At 46.8% G+C, this 27584-nt stretch overlaps 3 protein-coding genes across 3 annotated transcripts in view; 2 read left to right on the top strand and 1 right to left on the bottom strand.

Annotated features, from left to right (window-relative positions):
• The window catches only part of heatr1 (HEAT repeat containing 1), a gene marked incomplete at its 5' end in the record, with an annotated part of 30313 nt that extends 24731 nt beyond the window's left edge, over positions 1-5582 (top strand). The window contains 5 exons of the mRNA XM_079237969.1: positions 273-429; positions 3307-3452; positions 3582-3740; positions 3893-4001; positions 4095-5582. Coding sequence (XP_079094095.1) covers positions 273-429; positions 3307-3452; positions 3582-3740; positions 3893-4001; positions 4095-4183 — 660 coding nt within the window. The 3' untranslated portion in view covers positions 4184-5582. The remainder of the gene's footprint in view (positions 1-272; positions 430-3306; positions 3453-3581; positions 3741-3892; positions 4002-4094) is intronic.
• Positions 5583-5847: 265 nt separating this feature from the next.
• Positions 5848-12419, bottom strand: pts (6-pyruvoyltetrahydropterin synthase). The gene is made up of 6 exons (XM_079214238.1): positions 12288-12419; positions 10871-10950; positions 10725-10747; positions 10067-10123; positions 7716-7786; positions 5848-6861 (listed from the first exon to the last, which is right to left on the bottom strand). The coding sequence occupies exons 1-6, from the start codon at positions 12359-12361 to the stop codon at positions 6738-6740; spliced, it is 429 nt and encodes a 142-aa protein (XP_079070364.1). The 5' UTR covers positions 12362-12419; the 3' UTR covers positions 5848-6737.
• Positions 12420-14758: 2339 nt separating this feature from the next.
• LOC306754062 (uncharacterized protein) lies at positions 14759-27284 on the top strand (the record flags this gene model as incomplete). Its single annotated transcript, XM_079237970.1, has 16 exons — positions 14759-14862; positions 15027-15244; positions 16936-17058; positions 17637-17782; positions 20693-20930; positions 22001-22443; positions 22659-22727; positions 23278-23342; positions 23426-23552; positions 23624-23914; positions 24034-24118; positions 24201-24316; positions 24394-24564; positions 24641-24733; positions 25997-26160; positions 27170-27284. The coding sequence occupies 16 exons, from the start codon at positions 14759-14761 to the stop codon at positions 27282-27284; spliced, it is 2568 nt and encodes an 855-aa protein (XP_079094096.1).
• Between the last annotated feature and the right edge of the window lie 300 nt (positions 27285-27584).

Genomic DNA, 27584 nt, shown 5'->3' on the forward strand with positions numbered 1-27584 from the left:
GTGCGTGTGAGGGAGTGAGCGTGTGCGTGAGGAGTGAGCGTGTGCGTGTGGAGTGAGCGTGTGCGTGAGGAGTGAGCGTGTGCGTGAGGAGTGAGCGTGTGCGTCTGGAGTGAGCGTGTGCGTGTGAGGGAGTGAGCGTGTGCGTGAGGAGTGAGCGTGTGCGCGAGGAGTGAGCGTGTGCGTGAGGAGTGAGCGTGTGCGTGTGAGAGTATGAGTGAGAACATGAAGAGTGAGAGCATGAGGAGTGAGAGTGACTCTCTGTGTCTCCCCAGCTGTTGGACTGGAGTCAGTCCGGCAGCAGTGAGCGTCTCCTGACTTTCTACCGGCTGTCGGACTTCTTCGCTGAGCGACTCAAAGGCCTCTTCGTGCTGTTCGCCGGGAACCTGGTAAAGGGCTTCAGTGAGCTGCTGCGGAGGACCTGTTCCTCAGGTTATTATTATTATTATTATTATTATTATTATTGTTATAACCTGGTGAAGGGCTTCAGTGAGCTGCTGCGGAGGACCTGTTCCTCAGGTTATTATTATTATTGTTATAACCTGGTGAAGGGCTTCAGTGAGCTGCTGCGGAGGACCTGTTCCTCAGGTTATTATTATTATTATTATTATTATTATTGTTATAACCTGGTGAAGGGCTTCAGTGAGCTGCTGCGGAGGACCTGTTCCTCAGGTTATTATTATTATTATTATTATTATTATTATTATTATTGTTATAACCTGGTGAAGGGCTTCAGTGAGCTGCTGCGGAGGACCTGTTCCTCAGGTTATTATTATTATTATTATTATTATTATTAATAATACCTGGTGAAGGGCTTTAGTGAGCTGCTGCGGAGGACCTGCTCCTCAGGTTATTATTATTATTATTATTATTGTTATAACCTGGTGAAGGGCTTCAGTGAGCTGCTGCGGAGGACCTGTTCCTCAGGTTATTATTATTATTATTATTATTATTATTATAATAATAATAACCTGGTGAAGGGCTTCAGTGAGCTGCTGCGGAGGACCTGTTCCTCAGGTTATTATTATTGTTATAACCTGGTGAAGGGCTTCAGTGAGCTGCTGCGGAGGACCTGTTCCTCAGGTTATTATTATTGTTATAACCTGGTGAAGGGCTTCAGTGAGCTGCTGCGGAGGACCTGTTCCTCAGGTTATTATTATTATTATTATTATTATAATAATAACCTGGTGAAGGGCTTCAGTGAGCTGCTGCGGAGGACCTGTTCCTCAGGTTATTATTATTGTTATAACCTGGTGAAGGGCTTCAGTGAGCTGCTGCGGAGGACCTGTTCCTCAGGTTATTATTATTATTATTATTATTATTATTATTGTTATAACCTGGTGAAGGGCTTCAGTGAGCTGCTGCGGAGGACCTGTTCCTCAGGTTATTATTATTATTATTATTATTATAATAATAATAACCTGGTGAAGGGCTTCAGTGAGCTGCTGCGGAGGACCTGTTCCTCAGGTTATTATTATTATTAATACCTGGTGAAGGGCTTTAGTGAGCTGCTGCGGAGGACTTGTTCCTCAGGTTATTATTATTATTATTATTATTATAATAATAACCTGGTGAAGGGCTTCAGTGAGCTGCTGCGGAGGACCTGTTCCTCAGGTTATTATTATTGTTATAACCTGGTGAAGGGCTTCAGTGAGCTGCTGCGGAGGACCTGTTCCTCAGGTTATTATTATTATTATTATTATTATAATAATAACCTGGTGAAGGGCTTCAGTGAGCTGCTGCGGAGGACCTGTTCCTCAGGTTATTATTATTGTTATAACCTGGTGAAGGGCTTCAGTGAGCTGCTGCGGAGGACCTGTTCCTCAGGTTATTATTATTATTATTATTATTATTATTATAACAATAACCTGGTGAAGGGCTTCAGTGAGCTGCTGCGGAGGACCTGTTCCTCAGGTTATTATTATTGTTATAACCTGGTGAAGGGCTTCAGTGAGCTGCTGCGGAAGACCTGTTCCTCAGGTTATTATTATTATTGTTATAACCTGGTGAAGGGCTTCAGTGAGCTGCTGCGGAGGACCTGTTCCTCAGGTTATTATTATTATTATTATTGTTATAACCTGGTGAAGGGCTTCAGTGAGCTGCTGCGGAGGACCTGTTCCTCAGGTTATTATTATTATTATTATTATTATTGTTATAACCTGGTGAAGGGCTTCAGTGAGCTGCGGAGGAGGACCTGTTCCTCAGGTTATTATTATTGTTATAACCTGGTGAAGGGCTTCAGTGAGCTGCTGCGGAGGACCTGTTCCTCAGGTTATTATTATTATTATTATTATTGTTATAACCTGGTGAAGGGCTTCAGTGAGCTGCTGCGGAGGACCTGTTCCTCAGGTTATTATTATTATTATTATAACCTGGTGAAGGGCTTCAGTGAGCTGCTGCGGAGGACCTGTTCCTCAGGTTATTATTATTATTATTGTTATTATTATTAATACCTGGTGAAGGGCTTTAGTGAGCTGCTGCGGAGGACCTGTTCCTCAGGTTATTATTATTATTATTATTAATACCTGGTGAAGGGCTTTAGTGAGCTGCTGCGGAGGACCTGTTCCTCAGGTTATTATTATTATTATTATTAATACCTGTTGAAGGGCTTTAGTGAGCTGCTGCGGAGGACCTGTTCCTCAGGTTATTATTATTATTATTATTATTATTATTATTATTATAACCTGGTGAAGGGCTTTAGTGAGCTGCTGCGGAGGACCTGTTCCTCAGGTTATTATTATTATAACCTGGTGAAGGGCTTCAGTGAGCTGCTGCGGAGGACCTGTTCCTCAGGTTATTATTATTATTGTTATTATTATTAATACCTGGTGAAGGGCTTTAGTGAGCTGCTGCGGAGGACCTGTTCCTCAGGTTATTATTATTATTATTATTAATACCTGGTGAAGGGCTTTAGTGAGCTGCTGCGGAGGACCTGTTCCTCAGGTTATTATTATTATTATTATTATTAATACCTGTTGAAGGGCTTTAGTGAGCTGCGGAGGAGGACCTGTTCCTCAGGTTGTTATTATTATTGTTATTATTATTATAACCTGGTGAAGGGCTTTAGTGAGCTGCTGCGGAGGACCTGTTCCTCAGGTTATTATTATTATTATTATTATTAATAATACCTGGTGAAGGGCTTCAGTGAGCTGCTGCGGAGGACCTGTTCCTCAGGTTATTATTATTATTATTATAATTAATACCTGGTAAAGGGCTTCAGTGAGCTGCTGCGGAGGACCTGTTCCTCAGGTTATTATTATTCCTCATCACTGTATTGATCATGTGACTAATCACTGTATTGATCATCAGACGAGCCTCTGTTTGACTCGGAGCTGAAGACCAATCAGCTGCTCCGCTGGGTGCTGGACTGTCTCTTTAAGATCTTCATGTTCGACACTCAGAGGTTCGTCAGCCGAGAACGAGCCGACGCCCTCATGAGCCCTCTGGTGGACCAGGTGAGTCACCTGTCTCACACACCTGTCTCACACACCTGTCTCACACACCTGTCTCACTCTCACCTGCCTCCCTCTCACCTGCCTCCCTCTCACCTGCCTCCCCCTCACCTGTCTCCCTGCCCCCTGCAGCTGGAGAACACCTGTGGAGGAGCCCAGGTGTACCAGCAGCTGGTGACCCAGCACCTGGTCCCCTGTGTGGGTCAGTTCTCTGTGGCGCTGGCCGACGACGCCCAGTGGAAAACCCTCAACTACCAGATCCTCCTGAAGACCAGACACCTGGACTCCAGGGTGAGGAGACATACACACACACACACACACACACACACACACACACACGAACACACACACACAAATGTGAACACGCACACAATCTAAGTATGCCTAAAATGTGTACTTTTGTACTTCTTCCTCCTCCTCCTTGTCTTCCTCCTCCTCCTCAGGTGCGGTTCTCCTCTCTGTTGATGTTGATGGAGTTGGCGTCTAAACTGAAGGAGAACTACGTGGTTCTCCTGCCAGAGACCATCCCCTTCCTGGCTGAACTGATGGAGGGTGAGCGCGCGTACACACACACACACACACACACACACACACACACACACACACACACGTGTTTGTGTCTCATCAGTGATGACTGTGTTTCAGATGCGTGTGAGGAGGTGGAGCAGCAGGTCCAGAAGGTGGTTCAGGAGATGGAGAAGATCCTGGGGGAACCGCTTCAGAGCTACTTCTAACACACACACACACACACACACACACACACACACTCTGATGAGAAAAAGCTGATACGTGATCTGAACTTTTTTCTCGTATATTAAAAATAAATATTTCTCAGTCTTTTCGTTTGTTCTTCTAACGAAAGTAAAACGTCATGTTTAAAATATCGCTAATGAATAGAAGTTGATTGCAAACTAAAGATTAGTATTAAAATATTCCTGATATTTAACAGTGGATTCATGTTTTTTAACAAATAAAACCTCCTTCACTCTTTATTTCAACAAATGTTTTTATTCAGTAATAATTCCATCAGATAGTCGAGTTTTAACAAGAAGAGACGAACAGGTTTGTTATCATCTTCCTCGTGACATCATCATCTTCCTCGTGACATCATCATCTTCCTCCAGCTCTACTACTGTGTGATGTTCGTGTTTCATTTATGGAATAAATTTACAACAAATGAAATGTGTTGGTGTCATTTGGTCCCACATCAGAATAGTTTATGCACATCAGGTTTCATATTCATTTAATCTCATTCCGCTTTGGTTACGACCTGGAGATCAACGCTCACTGGTCCAGACGGTTTGAATAGAAATACAACAACAATATAACCATAATAACAATATAACCTCAGACCTCTGAAGGCAAACGGTGAAGTTAAAGCAACAGCATTTTAAACCAAAGTAATCATCTGCATTAGTTCTCAAATTCTGCTTCACAATGATAGGAAGAGCCGACATTGAAGGATAGGTGATCAATAACCTGGATAGGTGATCAGTAACCTCTATAGGTGATCAATAACCTGGATAGGTGATCAGTAACCTCTATAGGTGATCAATAATCTGGATAGGTGATCAGTAACCTCTATAGGTGATCAATAACCTGGATAGGTGATTAATAACCTCTATAGGTGATCAATAACGTCTATAGAAGATCAATAACCTCTAGATGATTAATAACCTCTATATGATTAATAACGTCTATATGATTAATAACGTCTATAGAAGATCAATAACCTCTAGATGATTAATAACCTCTATAGGTGATCAATAACCTGGATAGGTGATCAGTAACCTCTAGATGATTAATAACCTCTATAGGTGATCAATAACCTGGATAGGTGATCAATAACCTGGATAGGTGATCCATAACCTCTATAGGTGATCAATAACGTCTATAGATGATTAATAACCTCTAGATGATTAATAACCTCTATATGTGATCAATAACCTCTATAGGTGATCAATAACCTCTAGAAGATCAATAACCTCTATATGATCAATAACCTCTGGAAGATCAATAACCTCTATATGATCAATAACCTCTATATGATCAATAACCTCTATAGGTGATCAATAACCTCTATAGAAGATCAATAACTAGTGATGGTGAGATGAAGCTTCCTGAAGCTTTGAAGCTTTCCATCCAGTCGGTTCGCTCATGGCCGAAGCTCCATGAAGCTTCATGGAGCTTCATGAAGCTTCATGAAGCTTCATGGAGCTTCATGAAGTTTCATGAAGCTTCATGAAGCTCCATGAAGCTTCGGCCATGAAGCTTCGGCCATGAAGCTTCATGAAGCTTCATGGAGCTTCATGAAGCTTCATGAAGCTCCATGAAGCTTCATGAAGCTTCATGAAGCAGGTCCACACCAGGTGGACACTAGCTGTAAAACAGGCAGTGATCATAACGACCCCACGGCTTTGTGTGAAGCTTTAAATGGAATAAATCCTGTTTGACGCCAATGCATCAATTATTACCTTATTGATATTGTGTCTATCTTTACGATATAATGGAAGGGTCAAAATCAAAACTCAAAACCAATTGGGAGAGGGTTGTGATGCGACTGTGGGTCAGTGGTTAGAATATCTTTCAGTCAGAGGATCGGTGGTTCGAGCCTCGGCTCCGTTAGTCCATGTTGTTGTGTCCAATTTTTTTAAAGTAAAAATAAGAACTTCTCCACAGTGCTGGGCGTTGAGACTATTCCTCCTGCTTCATAAAATACTTTCACAGCTCACATGAAGCTGAACAGAGAGGAAGGGGATCATTGAGTTTCTCTGCCTCTTATATTTCAAATCACAGCAAACCCACGAACCATGTTCTGAATCAGTCACGTGGTACGACCGGCCCAGAGGCTCCAACGTCACCACAATCTACCTGGTTACTGGACACATCACTGGTGATCAATAACCTCTATGGGTGATCAATAACCTCTATGGGTGATCAATAACCTCTATAGGTGATCAATAACCTCTATGGGTGATCAATAACCTCTATAGGTGATCAATAACCTCTATCGGTGATCAATATAGGTGATCAATAACCTCTATGGGTGATCAATAACCTCTATGGGTGATAAATAACCTCTATGGGTGATCAATAACCTCTATAGGTGATCAATAACCTCTATCGGTGATCAATATAGGTGATCAATAACCTATATAGGTGATCAATAACCTCTATCGGTGATCAATATAGGTGATCAATAACCTCTATCGGTGATCAATATAGGTGATCAATAACCTCTATAGGTGATCAATAACCTCTATAGGTGATCAATAACCTGATCAATAACTACTCTCCTCTGTAGACCACGATGTTCTTGTCGGTCTCGTGGATCCGGATCTCGTGCAGAAGATCTGGAGGAAGAACCAAAACCATCTGGGTCCAGATGTAGAGCGCCAGGTTCTCTGTGGTGCTGAGAGGAGGAGGAAGAGGAGGAGGAGGAGGAGGAGGAGGAGGAGGAGGAGGAAGAGGAGAGGAGAGGAGGAGAGAGGAGGAGGAGGAGGAGGAGGAAGAGGAGGGGGAGAGGGAGGAGGAGGAGGAGAAGGAGGAGGAAGAAAAGAGGAGGAGGGGAGGAGGGGGAGAGGAGAAGGAGGAGGAAGAAAAGAGGAGGAGGAGGAGAAGGAGGAGAAGGGGGAGGAGGAAGAGGAGGAGAAGGAGGAGGAGAGAAGAAGGAGGGGGAGAGGAGAAGAAGGAGGAAGAGGAGGAGAAGGAGAGGAGAGGAGAAGAAGGAGGAGGAAGAGGAGGAGAAGGAGGAAGAGGAGAAGGGGGAGGAGGAGAAGGAAGAGGAGGAGAAGGAGAAGGAGGAGAAGGAGGAGGAGGAGGAGGAAGAGGAGGAGGAAGAGGAGGAGGAAGAGGAGGAGGAGGAGAAGGAAGAGGAGGAGAAGGAGGAGGAGGAGGAGGGGGAGAGGGAGGAGGAGGAGGAGAAGAGGAGAAGGAGGAGGAAGAAAAGAGGAGGAGGATGAGAAGGAGGAGGAAGAAAAGAGGAGGAGGGGAGGAGGAGAAGGAGGGGGAGAGGAGAAGGAGGAGGAGGAAAAGAGGAGGAGGAGGAGAAGGAGGAGAAGGGGGAGGAGGAGGAGAAGGAGGAGAAGGGGGAGGAGGAGGAGAGGAGAAGGAGGAGGAGGAGGAGGGGGAGGAGGAGGAGGAGGAGGAGGAGGAGAGGAGGAGGAGGAGGAGGAGAGGAGGAGGAGGAGGAGGAGAGGATACACTTTATTGATTGTTGTTCTCCCTGAGGCGTTGCAGGAGGAGCAGCAGACTGAGGAGACTCACCTGACGACGCTGGAGAAGTACGGGACGTCCTGGTCCAGGTTCTTGTGATCCAGAGGAGTCATGATGACGTCCTGCAGGAACAACCAGTAAACACAACCAGTTAAACACAACCAGTTAACCACAACCAGTTAAACACAACCAGTTAACACAACCAGTTAACCACAACCAGTTAACCACAACCAGTAAACACAACCAGTTAACCACAACCAGTTAAACACAACCAGTTAAACACAACCAGTTAACTCAACCAGTTAAACACAACCAGTTAAACACAACCAGTTAACACAACCAGTTAAACACAACCAGTTAACCACAACCAGTTAACCACAACCAGTAAACACAACCAGTTAACACAACTAGTTAAACACAACCAGTAAACACAACCAGTTAACACAACCAGTTAACCACAACCAGTTAACACAACCAGTAAACACAACCAGTTAAACACAACTAGTTAAACACAACCAGTAAACACAACCAGTTAAACACAACCAGTTAACACAACCAGTTAACCACAACCAGTTAAACACAACTAGTTAAACACAATTAGTTAAACACAATTAGTTAAACACAACCAGTAACCACAACCAGTTAAACACAACCAGTAAACACAACCAGTTAAACACAACCAGTTAACACAACCAGTTAACCACAACCAGTTAACCACAACCAGTTAAACACAACCAGTAAAACACAACCAGTTAACCACAACCAGTTAAACACAACCAGTTAAACACAACCAGTTAACACAACCAGTTAAACACAACCAGTTAAACACAACCAGTTAACACAACCAGTTAACCACAACCAGTTAAACACAACCAGTTAAACACAACCAGTTAACACAACCAGTTAACCACAACCAGTTAACCACAACCAGTTAACCACAACCAGTAAACACAACCAGTTAACACAACTAGTTAAACACAACCAGTAAACACAACCAGTTAACCACAACCAGTTAACACAACCAGTAAACACAACCAGTTAAACACAACTAGTTAAACACAACCAGTAAACACAACCAGTTAAACACAACCAGTTAACACAACCAGTTAACCACAACCAGTTAAACACAACTAGTTAAACACAATTAGTTAAACACAATTAGTTAAACACAACCAGTAACCACAACCAGTTAAACACAACCAGTAAACACAACCAGTTAAACACAACTAGTTAACCACAACCAGTTAAACACAACCAGTTAACCACAACCAGTTAAACACAACTAGTTAAACACAACTAGTTAAACACAACCAGTTAACCACAACCAGTTAAACACAACCAGTTAAACACAACCAGTTAACCACAACCAGTTAAACACAACCAGTTAAACACAACTAGTTAACCACATCCAGTTAAACACAACCAGTTAAACACAACCAGTTAAACACAACTAGTTAACCACAACCAGTTAAACACAATCAGTTAAACACAACTAGTTAAACACAACCAGTTAAACACAACCAGTAAACACAACTAGTTAACCACAACCAGTTAAACACAATCAGTTAAACACAACTAGTTAAACACAACCAGTAAACACAACCAGTTAAACACAACCAGTTAACCACAACCAGTTAAACACAACTAGTTAAACACAACCAGTTAAACACAACCAGTTAAACACAACTACTTAAACACAACCAGTTAAACACAACTAGTTAAACACAACTAGTTAAACACAACCAGTTAAACACAACTAGTTAAACACAACCAGTTAAACACAACCAGTTAAACACATCCAGTTAAACACAACTAGTTAAACACAACTAGTTAAACACAACCAGTTAAACACAACTAGTTAAACACAACTAGTTAAACACAACCAGTTAAACACAACCAGTAAACACAACCAGTTAAACACAACCAGTTAACCACAACCAGTTAAACACAACCAGTTAAACACAACCAGTTAAACACAACTACTTAAACACAACCAGTTAAACACAACTAGTTAAACACAACTACTTAAACACAACCAGTTAAACACAACCAGTTAAACACAACTACTTAAACACAACTAGTTAAACACAACTAGTTAAACACAACCAGTTAAACACAACCAGTTAAACACAACCAGTTAAACACAACTAGTTAAACACAACCAGTTAAACACAACTAGTTAAACACAACTAGTTAAACACAACCAGTTAAACACAACCAGTTAAACACAACTAGTTAAACACAACCAGTTAAACACAACTACTTAAACACAACCAGTTAAACACAACCAGTTAAACACAACTAGTTAAACACAACCAGTTAAACACAACTAGTTAACCACAAACAGTTAAACACAACAAGTCTGAAGGTGAAGATGAAGAAGATGATGAAGAGGAGCTCACCTCGATGCATTGCTTCAGGTCCGTGAGGTTCATGATCATCCCAGTGAGCCGGTTGATCTAACAAATATATAATGTATTAATGTATGTATCTATTATATATATATATATATATATATATATATATATATATATATAATATTTATATTTAAAAAATGTAAAAACATTAAAAAAAGTTATTATATTAATATATATTATAATATATAATAATTTAATATTTATATATATTATTATAAAAATAATTTCATGAAATAAAAAAATGGGAAAATTTTAAAAGGTCCAGAAAAAGAATTTGAGAATACAAAATACATCAAAATACATCGAACGTTAAAATCATGAAATGTAAAAAACAACGGCGTAATAAAATAAATCATCAAATTTTAAAAGAATCATTAAATATAATATATATATAATGTATATTATATATAATATACATTATATATATATATATGTGTGTATAATGTATATTATATATATGTATAATATATGTATATTATATACATTATATTATATATAATGTATGTATGTATATTACACATATATATGTATGTATATTACACATATATATATATATATATATATATATATATATATACATATATATACACACACATATATATATATATATATAATGTATATATGTGTGTACATAGATAATCACCTTTCCACGCACTGTGACCTCCACTGTGGACACAAAGAGAGAAAGAATGAATGAATGAATGAATGAAGGGGTGAGAGAGTGAGACACTTCAGGACCCTGAAGACTAAAGACTGAAGACCCTGAACCCCTGAGGACCCTGAACTCACCGCGGTAGTTGTGTCCGTGTCCGTTGGCGTTGTTGCATTTCCCGTAGACGCTCCGGTTCTCCTCGTCGCTCAGGTGAAGGCTGAGAGGGGAGGGGCGTTAGTGCTGCCTTCAGGTGCGCTGGGACACGCTAGTGCCCCAGCGCAGAACCATTATAATGCTGCCTTCAGGTGCGCTGGGACACGCTAGTGCCCCAGGGCAGAACCATTATAATGCTGCCTTCAGGGGCCCTGGGACACACTAGTGCCAAGAAAAACTGCCGATGCAAGCCAATCTGAAGACGCCATGAGAGCGTCTGTGATTGTGTCATTACTGTGTTTGGGAGGACAGTCTCCTCCGTGGAGGACAGTCTCCTCCATGGAGGAGACTGTCCTCCACGGAGGAGACTGTCCTCCACGGAGGAGACTGTCCTCCGTGGAGGACAGTCTCCTCCACGGAGGACAGTCTCCTCCGTGGAGGAGACTGTCCTCCGTGGAGGAGACTGTCCTCCACGGAGGAGACTGTCCTCCACGGAGGACAGTCTCCTCAAAATGAACTGAGGACGCTTCATTCTGCCTCTGCTCCTCTTTGCAAATGCCCTGATTATGATTTGACCTCCAGGTGTCAGGAGTACATTTCTCTATCAAAACCTCATTGTTGTTTATCTACATGTTTTATCTCCTTTATCTCAAAACTATGATTTTAAGTTTACTAACTGAATGCTAACGAATATTTGTTCAACAAAACTGAATGAATCTTTTCGAGTATTATTATTTGTATTATTATCAAAATACTCTTATTATTATTAGTATTATTATTATATTATTATCAGAACGCAGAGTTAATCAATTTGTTTTAAGCCTCGCCGCATGCGCATATTATCACACACAAAATTTAAACTTTTTTTTGTACGTTTCCTTAATTATCTCCAGAACCACAGCGTTGTTTAACTTCATTTAAAGTGCTTAAAATACCGCAACCCTTGTGAGAAGATAAATATGTTGTAGAAAATAATTAAAGTAACCGTTAAATTTGAGTATTTACGTAATCTCCAACGGACCTACGTCACATGCTGCGGTGGCCAAAACGGTTTCACAAGATCCTTCAGAAGTATCCCTTACAACGTCGGACTTCACTAACAAACGTCTGAAAAAATTATCTAAAATAATCCAAGTAATAAAACTGAATGGGGTTCATAGACTACTGAACACAGGGAACAAAAGTAGAGAAGGAAAACACGTGGTAACATATGGCTCTACGGTTTACAAAAGGCTAAATAAAATAGAAATATATTGTTATTTTTTGTCTGTAAAATAAATATAAATGATTTGGACACGACGGTCTTTGGTATTTATTCTTTTTCCTACATTTTCCTCTGGCCCCTGAAGGCAGCAGCGACGGAGCGCGTGGCCGCGCCGCTCTGCGCGCGCCTCTCGGTACCTGTGCAGCCGGTGACACGCGCTGAAGCTCTGGACGCGCGTGATGTAGCCCACCGGCTCAGGGGTCACGGACATGATGCGGGACCGGGCCTGTTGAGTCTGGATGCGGGACCGGGCCTGTTGAGTCTGGATGCGGGACCGGGCCTGTTGAGTCTGGATGCGGGACCGGGCCTGTTGAGTCTGGATGCGGGACTAGAACCCTGTTGAGTCTGGATGCGGGACCGGGCCTGTTGAGTCTGGATGCGGGACTAGAACCCTGTTGAGTCTGGATGCGGGACCGGGCCTGTTGAGTCTGGATGCGGGACTAGAACCCTGTTGAGTCTGGATGCGGGACTAGAACCCTGTTGAGTCTGGATGCGGGACCGGGCCTGTTGAGTCTGGATGCGGGACTAGAACCCTGTTGAGTCTGGATGCGGGACCGGGACCGGGCCTGTTGAGTCTGGAAACCTCCAGGGTCCGTAGAGAGACTCATCAAACGCCGGAGCCAATGGGATGAGTCGCTGGGGATCATCCCATTGGCTCCGCTCCACCGGAACGAGCCTCACATGGTCAAGATGATGACCCCCTGAAACCGATTGGATTAGCCGCTCTGCGTAGACCGTGTTCACACAATCATTAATTTAGGATGTTTTATTTATATATATGTATGTATTAATGTGTCCCACATGAACCAGCACAGCATACAATATGTACTTAATATATAAACTATAAAGATGTGATGTGTTTTATTAAAGAAACCGGTGGTTTTGAGGTAAAGCTGTGAAACGTATTTAACGACATTAGTCATACCTCTCTTCATATCAAAGAGCTTGTTGTTCAGCCGCAGGTCACGTGGTACTGCTGGAAGGTCAGCCGACGCACGAGGATGATGAAGAGGAGGAGGAGGATGAAGAGGACGTCATGTGTCACTTTATTCAAACACTTAACAATGAACCAAAGAACACATGAGATAATACCCCTAACAGACAGAAGAGTTGGTTTACTGTCAGTAAATATGAATTATATTAACTAAATGGAAATTAATAGCAGTTATTAATGTTTTTTCATTAGAAAAAAATACAAAACAAAGACACATGAATAAATACACAAGTGCAAAAACAATCATAGAACTCAAAACAATTCATAACGAAATAAAAGTGAATAAATCTCCTGATGTCTCCTTTCATATATTTATATTTCTCTTACTGATTAAAAAAAAAAAAAAAAAAAATATATATATATATATATATATATATATATATATATATATATATATATATATATATATGCGCATACAAAAAGACAACTATCTTGTCGTAATCTATCATCTTTGGCAGGGTGCGGTTCCCTCCTCCCGCCGCACGGGGGCGACAGATCCCTCCGCCGCTATAAAGCCGCGGCCGGGCTGGCAGCTCGTCTAGAAGCTGTTTGTCTCCGGGACGACCGGACCGGAAATAGCCGTTTAACGTCACGTCGCGCGCGTAGAGAGCCTCACACTCCGCGGGGAGACGGGTGCCATCTTGTTCGCAGACTCCGCTGACGGTAACAAGCTGAAGTCTGTGTTTTTATTCCGTGTCAGCGGCTTAAAAAGCGGAAACCGACGTCCACCGTTTCGTTTTTCGCGGGGCCCCGCCCATCGCGGAGTTTCATTGGTCCGCTGAGACGTCATCTCTCTGAGGCTGTGTGCTGATTGGCTGCAGGCCGACAGACCAGCTGCGTGCTGATTGGCTACAGGCCGGAAGGACCTTTAAACGCACACGTGGTGAGCTCTTTACAGTTTTGTTTGTTTATTTAATGGTTGATTATGAATTACAAATGGAGAGAAACTTAAAATATTAATACACAAGTTTGATTTAATAATAAGTGACATTAAGTAATATCGAGGTACTTGTATTTCCATGTATTTGAACATAGTACTTTTTACTGCAGTGCAGTAATATTAACTAACCAGACACAGATGTAGAAGTACAACCTTTACTGATCAATACTTTTACTTAAACAACTTAATCGTGTTGTAATCTCTACGCTGAATAATCAATACATCGTAAATGAGTCGCTTGGTTTTTTATTTTGAAAGGGTTTTAAAGACCCGTCACTTCCTGGTGAGCTGAGTCTCTGACGTCACAACCTTTTAGCTTTCCGCTGCTGCAGTAAACAATAAATACACAAAGTAAACAATAAATACACAAAATAAATAATAACACTAAATAAACAATAACACTAAATAAGTAATAAATACAGAAAATAAACAAATGCATGTAGACAAATTTACAGAAAAATAAATAATGGGTTGGGACTACTATTTTTGAACGTCTCTATAAAACAGATTTTTTTATATATATAAATATATCAGATACAATCTCATATTTAAAAAGAAAAGAGATTATATTAAATCTCTTTTCCTTTTTAAATGAGATTGTATTTTAGGATTGCAACAGTTTCAAAATATTACAATTTAAAGACTTTCCTGACCTCCTCTTCCTCACAGAGATCATGTCCAGACACAGCCTGCGGCTGGATGAAGGCCTTCTGGACCGTAGTCTTCCTCACAGCAGCGCCTCCTTCAGTGTGGGAGGAGCCAGCTGGAGGAGCAACAGGTGAGTTCAGCTCAAGACTCCTCTCTCTCTCTCTCTCTCTCTCTCTCTCTCTCTCTCTCTCTCTCTCTCTCTCTCTCTCCCCTCTTCCTCCTCCTGCTCCTCATGTCCTCCTCCTCATATCCTCCTCTTCTCTCTGCTCCTCATATCCTCTCCTCCTCCTGCAGGTCGTTGAAGCCTCGTCACTCTCGGCACCTCCTCTCCTCCTCCTGCGCCTCCTCTCAGCCCCTCAGCTCTCCCGTGAAGGAGTCTGGCCCGAGCCGGCCTCGGCCTGAAGGAGGAGGCGGCCTCGGCAGCAGCAGCGTGGCCTCCGACGCCTCCCTGCTGTCCTCCCTGCTGGACGAGTCCTCGGTGCAGGAGTCCACGCTGGTGGGCAGCTTCTGGGGTAGACTCCTCCTCTTTGACTGCTCCTCCTCCTCTGCTGCTCTTCTTTGACTCCTCCTCCTCTGCTGCTCTTCTTTGACTCCTCCTCCTCTGCTGCTCCTCGTTGACTCCTCCTCTTCTGCTGCTGCTTCCTCTTTGACTCCTCCTCTTCTGCTGCTCCTCCTCTGCTGCTCCTCTTTGACTCCTCCTTTTTGACTCCTCTTCTGCTGCTCCTCTTTGACTCCTCCTCTTCTGCTGCTCCTCTTTGACTCCTCCTCTTTAACTCCTCCTCCTCTGCTGCTCCTCTTTGACTCCTCCTTTTTGACTCCTCTTCTGCTGCTCCTCTTTGACTCCTCCTCTTTAACTCCTCCTACTCTGCTGCTCCTCTTTGACTCCTCCTTTTTGACTCCTCTTCTGCTGCTGCTCCTCTTCTGCTGCTCCTCTTTGACTCCTCCTTTTTGACTCCTCTTCTGCTGCTCCTCTTTGACTCCTCCTCTTCTGCTGCTCCTCTTTGACTCTTCCTCTTTAACTCCTCCTCCTCTGCTGCTCCTCTTTGACTCCTCCTTTTTGACTCCTCTTCTGCTGCTCCTCTTTGACTCGTCCTCTTCTGCTGCTTCCTCTTCTGCTCCTTCCTCTTTGACGCCTCTCCTTCTGCTCCTCTTTGACTCCTTCTGCTGCTCTCTGTGACTCCTCCTCTTTTACTCCTACCTCCTCTGTGATTCCTCCCTCCTCTGTAACTCCTCCTCTTCTGCTGCTGCTCCTCTTCTGCTGCTTCCTCTTTGACTCCTCCTCTTTTTTCAATTCAATTCAGTTTATTTTGTATAGCCCAACATCACAAATACAAGTTTGCCTCTGAGGGCTTTACAATCTGTAACATAACATCCTGTCCCGGGACCTCACATCGGATCAGGAAAAACTCCCCCAATAAAGATAGTAAAAACCCTTTCACAGGGAAAAAAAGGGGAAGAAACCTGAGGGAGAGCAACAGAGGAGGATCCCTCTCCCCGGATGGACAGACGCAACAGATGTCATGTGACCAGAATGAACAACGTAACAGAGTTACAGCACATTACATGAATATGACAGAAACTATTCATATAATGAGTAGTATGCATGGTCCATGATCCAGGCAGCCACGAATCCATGGAAAAAGAAAGTAGAGTTAGTAATGTGCATTGAAGAGACAATCATTTATCCAGAAGGAGAGAATGAAGAGGTGAAGAGAAGGAAAGGAGGAGCTCAGTGTATCCTAAGATGTCCACCAGCAGTCTAGGCCTAGAGCAGCATATCTAGGGGCTAACCAGGGCAAACCTGAGCCAGCCATAACTATAAGCGCTATCAAAGAGAAAAGTCTTAAGTCTTTTGCTCCTCCCTCCTCTTTAACTCCTCCTCTTCTGCTGCTCTCTCTGTGACTCCTCCCTCTTTTGCTCCTCCCTCCTCTTCTGCTGCTCCTCCCTCTTCTTTGACTCCTCCTCTTCTGCTGCTCCTCCCTCCTCGTTTGCTCCTCCCTCACACAGACAGGCCTCAGTGAGAAGGTCTTTTATTTTGGAGGGACATGCAAGTGAAGTCTGTTTCCTGTTGCAGGTTTGGACGCAGACGTCGATCCCAAAGGTCAATTTACCTTCTTAATGAATAATAAATACTTCTCTTATTTCAAAGGTTGATATGAAATTAATTAATCAGTCTGATTGATTGATTGATTGATCGTTCCAGAGAGCACCGCCCTAGTGGACCAGAGCGTTCTGGTTCCAGACGCCCTGAAGCATCAGTACCGCTCCTCTGAGACCGGGACCTCCACCGTCTACTGCCGAGACCGGGGCCTCCGCAGCAAGACAGGTGAGGGCGGAGCCAGAGGATGGGTGAGGGCGGAGCCAGAGGATGGGTGAGGGCGGAGCCAGAGGACGGGTGAGGTCAGGTGATGGGACAGGTGAGGGCGGAGCCAGAGGATGGGTGAGGGCAGAGCCAGAGGACGGGTGAGGTCAGGTGATGGGACAGGTGAGGGCGGAGCCAGAGGATGGGTGAGGGCGGAGCCAGAGGATGGGTGAGGTCAGGTGATGGACAGGTGAGGGCAGAGCCAGAGGATGGGTGAGGGCAGAGCCAGAGGATGGGTGAGGGCAGAGCCAGAGGACGGGTGAGGTCAGGTGATGGGACAGGTGAGGGCGGAGCCAGAGGACGGGTGAGGTCAGGTGATGGGACAGGTGAGGGCGGAGCCAGAGGACGGGTAAGGTCAGGTGAGGGTGGAGCCAGAGGATGGGTGAGGGCGGCGCCAGAGGATGGGTGAGGGCAGGTGATGGGACAGGTCAGGGCGGAGCCAGAGGAAGGGTGAGGGCAGGTGATGGGACAGGTGAGGGCGGAGCCAGAGGGGAGGTGGGGGCCGTCCTCTGGACCCTCATTGGCCTGTGACTCTCTTCCAGGTGTTCTGTGGTTCCCGCTGTGGGTCAGGAGAGCTGCAGCCGGATGTGTGCGTGTGCTGACACACACCTGGCAGGTGTGTCGAGAGCTCTGCTCACAGGCCAACACGCAGACGGAGAACAGACATGGAGGTACTGGCGTCTACCAGGTGTGGGGTCGTACCTGTCCTCTCTGGTTCCTACCTGACACTGTCCAGACTTCACCTGACATCTATTTACCTGGCTTTCTTATTAATGTCACCTTCTCCTCACTCACTTCCTGTTCCAGGTGTTCTTGCTTCTTTTACAGACTTATAAAGTTCTCCACTAGAACCACACAGAGGACCCCTAAAACCCTTCTTTTAGGAGCACTAGAACTTCCTACAGGAGCCTTAGAACCTCATCAATGACCAGTAGATCGTCCTAAAGGAACACTAGAACTTCCTACAGGAGCCATAGAACCTCCTCAATGACCAGTAGATCGTCCTAAAGGAACACTAGAACTTCCTGCAGGAGCCATAGAACCTCCTCAATGACCAGTAGATCGTCCTAAAGGAGCACTAGAACTTCCTCAATGACCAGTAGATCGTCCTAAAGGAGCACTAGAACTTCCTCAATGACCAGTAGATCGTCCTAAAGGAGCACTAGAACTTCCTCAATGACCAGTAGATCGTCCTAAAGGAGCACTAGAACTTCCTCAATGACCAGTAGATCGTCCTAAAGGAACACTAGAACCTCCTACAGGATCATTAGAACCACCTCAATGACCAGTAGATCGTCCTAAAGGAACACTAGAACCTCCTCAATGACCAGTAGATCGTCCTAAAGGAGCACTAGAACTTCCTCAATGACCAGTAGATCGTCCTAAAGGAGCACTAGAACTTCCTCAATGACCAGTAGATCGTCCTAAAGGAGCACTAGAACTTCCTCAATGACCAGTAGATTGTCCTAAAGTAGCATTAGAACTTCCTCAATGACCAGTAGATCGTCCTAAAGGAACACTAGAACTTCCTCAATGACCAGTAGATCGTCCTAAAGGAACACTAGAACCTCCTCAATGACCAGTAGATCGTCCTCAATGACCAGTAGATCGTCCTAAAGGAACACTAGAACCTCCTACAGGATCATTAGAACCACCTCAATGACCAGTACATCGTCCTAAAGGAACACTAGAACTTCCTACAGGATCCTTAGAACCACCTCAATGACCAGTAGATCGTCCTAAAGGAACACTAGAACCTCCTACAGGATCATTAGAACCACCTCAATGACCAGTAGATCGTCCTAAAGGAACACTAGAACCTCCTACAGGATCATTAGAACCACCTCAATGACCAGTAGATCGTCCTAAAGGAACACTAGAACCTCTTACAGGATCATTAGAACCTCCTCAATGACCAGTAGATCGTCCTAAAGGAACACTAGAACCTCCTACAGGATCATTAGAACCACCTCAATGACCAGTAGATCGTCCTAAAGGAACACTAGAACCTCCTTCAGGATCATTAGAACCTCCTCAATGACCAGTAGATCGTCCTAAAGGAACACTAGAACCTCCTACAGGATCATTAGAACCACCTCAATGACCAGTAGATCGTCCTAAAGGAACACTAGAACCTCCTACAGGATCATTAGAACCACCTCAATGACCAGTAGATCATCCTAAAGGAACACTAGAACCTCCTACAGGATCATTAGAACCTCCTCAATGACCAGTAGATCGTCCTAAAGGAACACTAGAACCTCCTACAGGATCATTAGAACCACCTCAATGACCAGTAGATCGTCCTAAAGGAACACTAGAACCTCCTACAGGATCATTAGAACCACCTCAATGACCAGTAGATCGTCCTAAAGGAGCACTAGAACCTCCTACAGGATCATTAGAACCTCCTCAATGACCAGTAGATCGTCCTAAAGGAACACTAGAACCTCCTACAGGATCATTAGAACCTCCTCAATGACCAGTAGATCGTCCTAAAGGAACACTAGAACCTCCTACAGGATCATTAGAACCTCCTCAATGACCAGTAGATCGTCCTAAAGGAACACTAGAACCTCCTACAGGATCATTAGAACCACCTCAATGACCAGTAGATCGTCCTAAAGGAGCACTAGAACCTCCTACAGGATCATTAGAACCACCTCAATGACCAGTAGATCGTCCTAAAGGAGCACTAGAACCTCCTACAGGATCATTAGAACCTCCTCAATGACCAGTAGATCGTCCTAAAGGAACACTAGAACCTCCTACAGGATTATTAGAACCACCTCAATGAGCAGTAGATCGTCCTAAAGGAACACTAGAACCTCCTACAGGATCATTAGAACCACCTCAATGACCAGTAGATCGTCCTAAAGGAGCACTAGAACCTCCTACAGGATCATTAGAACCTCCTCAATGACCAGTAGATCGTCCTAAAGGAACACTAGAACCTCCTACAGGATTATTAGAACCACCTCAATGAGCAGTAGATCGTCCTAAAGGAACACTAGAACTTCCTCAATGACCAGTAGATCGTCCTAAAGGAACACTAGAACCTCCTCAATGACCAGTTGATCGTCCTAGAGGAACACTAGAACTTCCTAAGTAAGTCAGCCTCAGGGATTTACCCACAGTTCATAGCAATGTGACGTTAAACACGCAGTTACCATGGAAGCATGGGGCCGTAAACAGAGAGGCATGATAGAATACCTTTACTCTACAACATTATGGATTAAAGAACATAAATCAGAAACCGTTTATTGCCAGGAATGTTTGCACATAAACACATGAAGTCAGAGGAATGAGCAGAGATTATATTCATAATATTTATTTACATTCATCAAACATTTAGTTTTGACAACCAGTAAATAGATAATTTAAAATTACTTCTCATCTCGTGAGGAAGACGTTCAAATCAGTGAAATATAAAATAAATACACAATATGTTATGTATTCATATTCACACCATCAAGCCTGACGCCTCTCATCTCTAGAGGAGATCAGAGTCCTGAGGGTACAGGGGGACATTGGGACCTGAGCGCCGAGGAACCGGTTCGCTTGTGCTTCCCGTCTCACCTGTCTCACCTGCCTTCAGGTCCCAGCCCCTCACTTTGGTTATTGCCATGGCGAAATGCAAATGCCCCGCCTCCACCGAGGCGTCAGTCTGCTGACTGCTGTCGTCTCTGTTGCAGCTCGACCCGGTCTCTGTGGAGTCATGGACCTGAAGGGGCCCACCAGGGACCAGAGGGACCTGAAGGGGCCCACCAGGGACCAGAGGGACCTGAAGGGGCCCACCAGGGACCAGAGGGACCAGCACCCTGAAGGATCTCTGTGTGAGTCTCTAGGGACCAGGTTCTCTTTATTGATCCTGATTCATGAATGAAGGCAGTGACTCTCCTGATTTTTAACGTCTGCGTTGCCTCACTGCTGCCGCCTACAGGTGACGGATGTCAGGAGAAGCCCTCTTCCTCATCCTCCTCCTCACTGGCTTCCTGTCTGTGGAGCGCTGCTGGTTTCACAGGTCAAAGAACCGGGCCGACGGTTCTAGATGTTTATAACTTTTATTTGTTCTGTCCAACATGAGCTTCAGCTCTTCCTCGTCCTCCTCTTCCTCCTCCTCCTCCTCTTCGTGTCTCAGTCTTCTGACTCAAACTGCAGCTTCAGCAGTTTGGCCTCCGACCAGGAAAATGTTTTCAGCTTCTGAGCGCCGGACGCTCCAGCCGCCATGTTTGTTTGTTGATGCCCTCCTCTTCCTCCTCCTCTTCCTCCTCCAGGCAGCATGTTTGTAGTCGGCGCTCTTTCTCTCTCTCTCTGCTGAGTCGGTCATGTTTGTTTCCTGGTTGCTGATCAGCATGTTAAAGATTTATTAATGACATGAAAGTCCGGAAATTAATCTTTTTCCCTCAACGTTTGATCAATATTCCCAGTTAGCTTTGACACCTCAGGTTAAAGAAACTGAGCTTGTTTCCTTTCTCTTCTGACTTCATGTCACATGATCGTCTAGTCTTCTTTAATTGTGTGTGTGTGTGTGTGTGTGTGTGTGTGTGTGTGTGTGTGTGTGTGTGTGTGTGTGTGTGTGTGTGTGTGTGTGTGTGCGCGCGCGCAGGTGCCGTGTTCAGGTGGCTCGACAAACGATGGCGTCACATGACCTCCAGCTTCCTCCTGACTGGGTACGTAACCCTACACCTGTTGGTTTGCTTGTTGATTCTCACACACAACCTGAAGCGTTTATAAACGGGTGGTTTCTCCTGCAGGGTTCCTCTACGGCTCCTCCTGGTCCTCCTTCCTCTGCTGCTCCTCCTCTTCAGTACGTCTTACTCCTTATAGATCTGAATATTACGCAGCTGCCCCGGCTCTGCATTGTGTAGTTCTACCTCTGATGGTGATGGCTCGTCTCCTTCAGGCCTGTGTTGGTTCGGTCCAGCTATGGACGTCTCAGAGACGGGGACGCTGGTCTCCGGTTTCCTGTCCTTCCGGAGCCGGCCAGCAGGGGGCGCCGGGGAGTCGAGGCCCGACGGCCCGCCTCCAGCTGCAGGAGAGGAGGTACTGACTCCTCCTCAGGAGGAGGCGCAGCTCCGGCTCGGCCGCCTGGAGGAGAGTCAGGCGGCGCTGTGGCAGCACGTGGAGGCCGGAGGTCAGCGGGCGGAGCAGAGACACACGGAGGTTCTGCAGCTCTACGCCGACCTCCAGCAGCTGGTCTCGGATCAGAACCACAGAGAGGAGCCCTGGACCAGGGACCAGCAGCTGGTCTCGGATCAGAACCACAGAGAGGAGCCCTGGACCAGGGACCAGCTGGACCTGCAGCTCAGCGGAGGACCTGGCGAGGACAGTTGGCAGACGGAGAAGGTACTGGACTCTGAGACGGGAATATCGGCAGAGGTGGAGGAAGTAGTCCTTTACTGCAGTAAAACTACTAGTAACACACTGAACAGGAGACAGGTAGTACAGTAAAAAGTACCATAAGTACCTCTGAGATGTAGTACGGGGTACAAAGGTACCATAGATGACGATCTAATTGTTCTTTTATTATAATCTCATTGTTTTTAATCTTTTCTCTGCAGCAGCAAAGTCAAACGTCTCGTCTGGATCAACTGGAGCTGCAGCTGCAAGCACTGGCAGCCAGAACCCAGGTACGGTAGAACCCAGGTACCGTAGAACCCAGAACCCAGGTACCGTAGAACCCAGGTACCGTAGAACCCAGAACCCCAGGTACGGTAGAACCCAGGTACGGTAGAACCCAGGTACGGTAGAAGCTAGGTACCGTAGAACCCAGAACCCCAGGTACGGTAGAACCCAGGTACGGTAGAACTCAGGTACAATAGAAGCTAGGTACCGTAGAACCCAGGTAACCCAGAACCCAGGTACAGGTAGTTTAGGGCCCCTTTTGGTCAGGTCTTCTTAGTCGTGTTTGAGTCCCAGGCTCGTTTGAGGCCCCCTCTGGGTCTCGTTTGAGGCCCCCTCTGGGTCTCGTTTGAGGCCCCCTCTGGGGCTCGTTTGAGGCCCCTCTGGGTCTCGTTTGAGGCCCCCTCTGGGTCTCGTTTGAGGCCCCTCTGCGGCTCGTTTGAGGCCCCCTCTGGGGCCCGTTTGAGGCCCCCTCTGGGTCTCGTTTGAGGCCCCCTCTGGGTCTCGTTTGAGGCCCCTCGGCTACAGCAGCGCTGGTATTTTGTGGTTGTTTTCCAGGAGGCTTCGTGGAGACGAGAAGCCGCTTCGACCGTCTCTCCTTCCACACTTCCAGATGCTGTCGGGTAACCTTCATCCTCCTCCTCCTCTTCTTCACTGTAGTCATCTGTAGTTGTGTTTGACGTGACGATGATGTAACTTCCTGTAGAGGCGCCGTGGACCCTCCGTCCCATGATGCCTTGCTGGCGGAGGTCGCTCGGCTGGCAGCGGCTATGGAGGACGTGAGGCGAGACGTTCAGGGACTGTCCGGCGTTCTGGACGGAATCCAGTCGACGGTGAGGAGACGCCACTCTGTTGCTTACCTAAACTTATTTTTCACAATAACCGCCTGCTGGTCGCCGCTCAGGTCCGCGAGGAGGTCCGGGTTCTGGTCTACGGAAACCAGCTGACGGCGGGGGGCGGGGCCTCCGGAGAAGGGGGCGGGGCCCCAGAGTCCCTCCTTCAGCAGCTGTCTCTGCGGTGCGTCAGCAGCGCCGACCTGCAGGGGGCGCTGGCCTCTCTGGAGCTCAAGATCCTGCAGAACCTCAGCATGGACCAGCACCGCAGGGGGGAGGAAGAGGAGCAGAAGGTCAGGGAGGAAGAGGAGCAGAAGGTCAGGGAGGTTCTGCACGCCACTGAGGCCGCCGTGACGCAGGAGGTGAGGATTCATTCTAGTTGATCACCAACACTACATTTTACTAGATTACACCTGAACGCATCATGAGAACGTGTTTCTCTACCTCCTCACGTTGAGTTCACTGACTCCGTCTCTCGCAGGACGTCCGGGACATCGTGAGCAACGCTCTGCGGCTGTTCTCTCAGGACCGGATCGGCCTGGCGGACTTCGCTCTGGAGTCTGGAGGTCGGATTGAAATCAAAGGTTTTAGTTTCTAGGCGTCAAAGCGCCTCTCTCTCCCTGACGCGTTTCCTCTGCCGCCCTGCAGGGGGCAGCGTCCTGAACACTCGCTGCTCGCAGACCCACCAGGCCAAGGTGGCGCTCTACAGCCTGTTCGGAGTTCCTCTCTGGTACTTCTCCCAGTCGCCCCGGGCCGTGATCCAGGTAGTACCTGTACTAATACATGCGTATATGACATTGAAGTACTAATACATATATGACTCTTGACCTCTGACCTGCAGCCGGACGTCCATCCAGGGAACTGCTGGGCCTTCAGAGGCTCCGCCGGCTTCCTGGTGATCCGGCTCTCCGCCAGGATCCGGCCCTCCTCCTTCTCCCTGGAGCACCTCCCCAAAGCGCTGGCGCCCTCTAGAGGCGGCCTGAGCAGCGCGCCCAGAGACTTCACCGTCCACGTGAGAGAGAGACACGGAGGCTGCTTCACTGACTGTCGGACATCTGGGTGTTTACTTCTGTTGTTGTTGCCTTCAGGGTCTGGTGGACGAGGACCAGCAGGGAGGGAAGCTGCTGGGCTCATTCACCTACGACGAGGCCGGAGAGGCTCTGCAGACCTTCAGGGTCACCGTGAGTAGGGGTCCAGGAGACTACCGCGTAGGGGGGGTCCAGGAGACTACCGCGTAGGGGGGGGGGCGGTCCAGGGTCCAGGGTCCAGGGTCCAGGAGACTACCGCGTAGGGGGGGGGGGCGGTCCAGGGTCCAGGAGACTACCGCGTAGGGGGGGGGGTCCAGGAGACTACCGCGTAGGGGGGGGGGTCCAGGAGACTACCGCGTAAGGGGGGTCCAGAAGACTACCGCGTAGGGGGGGTCCAGGAGACTACCGCGTAGGGGGGGGGGCGGTCCAGGGTCCAGGAGACTACCGCGTAGCGGGGGGGTCCAGGAGACTACCGCGTAGCGGGGGGGTCCAGGAGACTACCGCGTAGCGGGGGGGGTCCAAGAGACTACCGCGTAAGGGGGGTCCAGGAGACTACCGCGTAGGGGGGGGGCGGTCCAGGGTCCAGGAGACTACCGCGTAGGGGGGGGGGCGGTCCAGGGTCCAGGGTCCAGGAGACTACCGCGTAGCGGGGGGGTCCAGGAGACTACCGCGTAAGGGGGGTCCAGGAGACTACCGCGTAGGGGGGGGGGGGGGGGGCGGTCCAGGGTCCAGGAGACTACCGCGTAAGGGGGGTCCAGGAGACTACCGTGTAGGGGGGGGTCCAGGAGACTACCGCGTAGGGGGGGTTCCAGGAGACTACCGCGTAGGGGGGGGGGCGGTCCAGGAGACTACCGCGTAGGGGGGGTTCCAGGAGACTACCGCGTAGGGGGGGGGGGCGGTCCAGGGTCCAGGAGACTACCGTGTAGGGGGGGGTCCAGGAGACTACCGCGTAGGGGGGCGGTCCAGGGTCCAGGAGACTACCGCGTAGGGGGGGGGTCCAGGAGACTACCGCGTAGGGGGGGGGGGGGGAGGTCCAGGGTCCAGGAGACTACCGCGTAGGGGGGTCCAGGAGACTACCGCGTAGGGGGGTCCAGGAGACTACCGCGTAGGGGGGGTTCCAGGAGACTACCGCGTAGGGGGGTCCAGGAGACTACCGCGTAGGGGGGTTCCAGGAGACTACCGCGTAGGGGGGGGGGGGGCGGTCCAGGGTCCAGGAGACTACCGCGTGGGGGGTGGGGGGGTCCAGGAGACTACCGTGTAGGGGGGGTTCCAGGAGACTACCGCGTAGGGGGGGGTCCAGGAGACTACCGCGTAGGGGGGGTCCAGGAGACGACGTGGTTCATCTGTACCGTGAAGAGTTAATTAAATGTGTTTAACTTGCAAGGAGAGAAGTCCGAATACTCTGTCTGTTTCTAGGAGGAGAACCACGAGGCCTTCCAGGTCATCGAGGTCCAGGTGTTGTCCAACTGGGGCCACCAGGAGTACACCTGCCTGTACCGCTTCAGGGCCCATGGGACGCCGGAGGAGGAGGAGGAGCCGGGAGAGGAGGAAGAGGAAGAGGAGAAGACTTCAAAGGAGATGCTGGAGGGGGAGGAGCCAGAGGAGGAAGAGGAAGAGGAGGAGGAGGCGACTAAGACTGAGATGGAGGAGGAGGAGGAGACGGAGACGACGACGAAGACTGAGGAGACTTCAAAGGAGACGCCAGAGGAGGCCGTTGTGTAAGACGAGGAGCCGCTCTGCATCTCCTCTCTTCAGACTTTTTTTTGGGAAAAAATTTTTTGTCCATAGTTAGTTTTTTGTTTATTATTCTAACTTTACTGTACATTTGACAAGTTTTAGCCCGTTTTGCTTTTATCGCTCAAGTCAACATTTTTATCAAAGTCAAATAAAATGAGAATATGAATTCTGCACTAAAGTCTCCAACTGCTGTAACATTCCACTCTTTTATTTATTGTTGTGAAATGTGTTGAACACTTTTATTTTGTACGTAACTGTTTTGTGTTTTTGTATGCGAGTTGAAGATGAACATAATAAAGATGGAACATACAAAATACTTCATGGTCTGTCCAAAATGTATTTGTTTCACATTTCCAGTTGGTTGTAACTGACTTCACCACTAGATGGCAGCAGAGGAAAGGCACTACATCAGTTTCGTTCTTCTCTATGAAACGTTGGTTCGCCGACACGTTGAAGACACGCCCACTTTGTTATCACATTCAGCATAAATGTTATTTTCAACTATTATAAAATGGTGTATTCTAATATTTCTGTCTGGTGTGAGGATGTAAATGTTCATGTAAAACATATAAAATGTAGTGAAATGATCCGCTGCTGCTCCAGATTGCTGTTAGTCTCTTTATTTCTGTCGGATTACAGATCATTAAACATCACAGTTCATCAAAGCAGTTCCCTTTCATGACATGAAACCCCGCTAGAATACCCACAATTCCCTCTGCTGATCACAGATTGGTGCTGATTCACCTTCACAGAGAGAATGCACAACAGCTGTACACAATAGCGTCTGGATATTAAGTCCTGGTATAAAAATAAGTTCTAAGTGCTTCACACACTTTAATACTGACTCTGCAGCTCGGATGTCGGCACGCGGCGTAAAAACTCAAAGAAACTCGTAAAGAAACAAACGAAGGAAGGAAACGCGGACCCAGAAAGACGGAGCGAGGGAACTATTGGGAATAAAAGCTGATGATGACGCGTAACCACGATCGCTTCTCCAACGAGGGTTCGGAGGAACTTCCTGTTCAGAGAGACGTCGGACACGAACGCCGGTCTCCTGCTCCAAAGTCCCGATGGTTTGACTTCGTCCAGCAGAAGTCAGAAGAACTCGTTTCACGAAGGAGGCTGTTGGCGTCCCAACGTCGGTTTATTTATTTATCTACGATGGTGTCGCCCTGACCTCGGGCGTTTTGATCGCTCGTGTTGTTGACTTTCGTCCATAAAATGCATGAAAAAAACACGTCTCCTAAGAAGCGTTGCGGAAAGAGAT

The sequence above is a fragment of the Taurulus bubalis genome (genome assembly GCF_910589615.1).
Source record: "Taurulus bubalis genome assembly, chromosome: 2".
Classification (NCBI taxonomy): domain Eukaryota; kingdom Metazoa; phylum Chordata; class Actinopteri; order Perciformes; family Cottidae; genus Taurulus; species Taurulus bubalis.

What these genes read in the sequence shown, in the direction of transcription:
- pts (XM_079214238.1), bottom strand. Translation starts at nt 12,361, where the DNA reads ATGTCCGTGACCCCTGAGCCGGTGGGCTACATCACGCGCGTCCAGAGC. An exon ending in ACACGGACACAACTACCGCG is followed by an intron (nt 10,748 to 10,870) that starts GTGAGTTCAGGG and finishes TTGTGTCCACAG; the next exon opens with TGGAGGTCACAGTGCGTGGA. An exon ending in ACCTGAAGCAATGCATCGAG is followed by an intron (nt 7,787 to 10,066) that starts GTGAGCTCCTCT and finishes TTGTTCCTGCAG; the next exon opens with GACGTCATCATGACTCCTCT.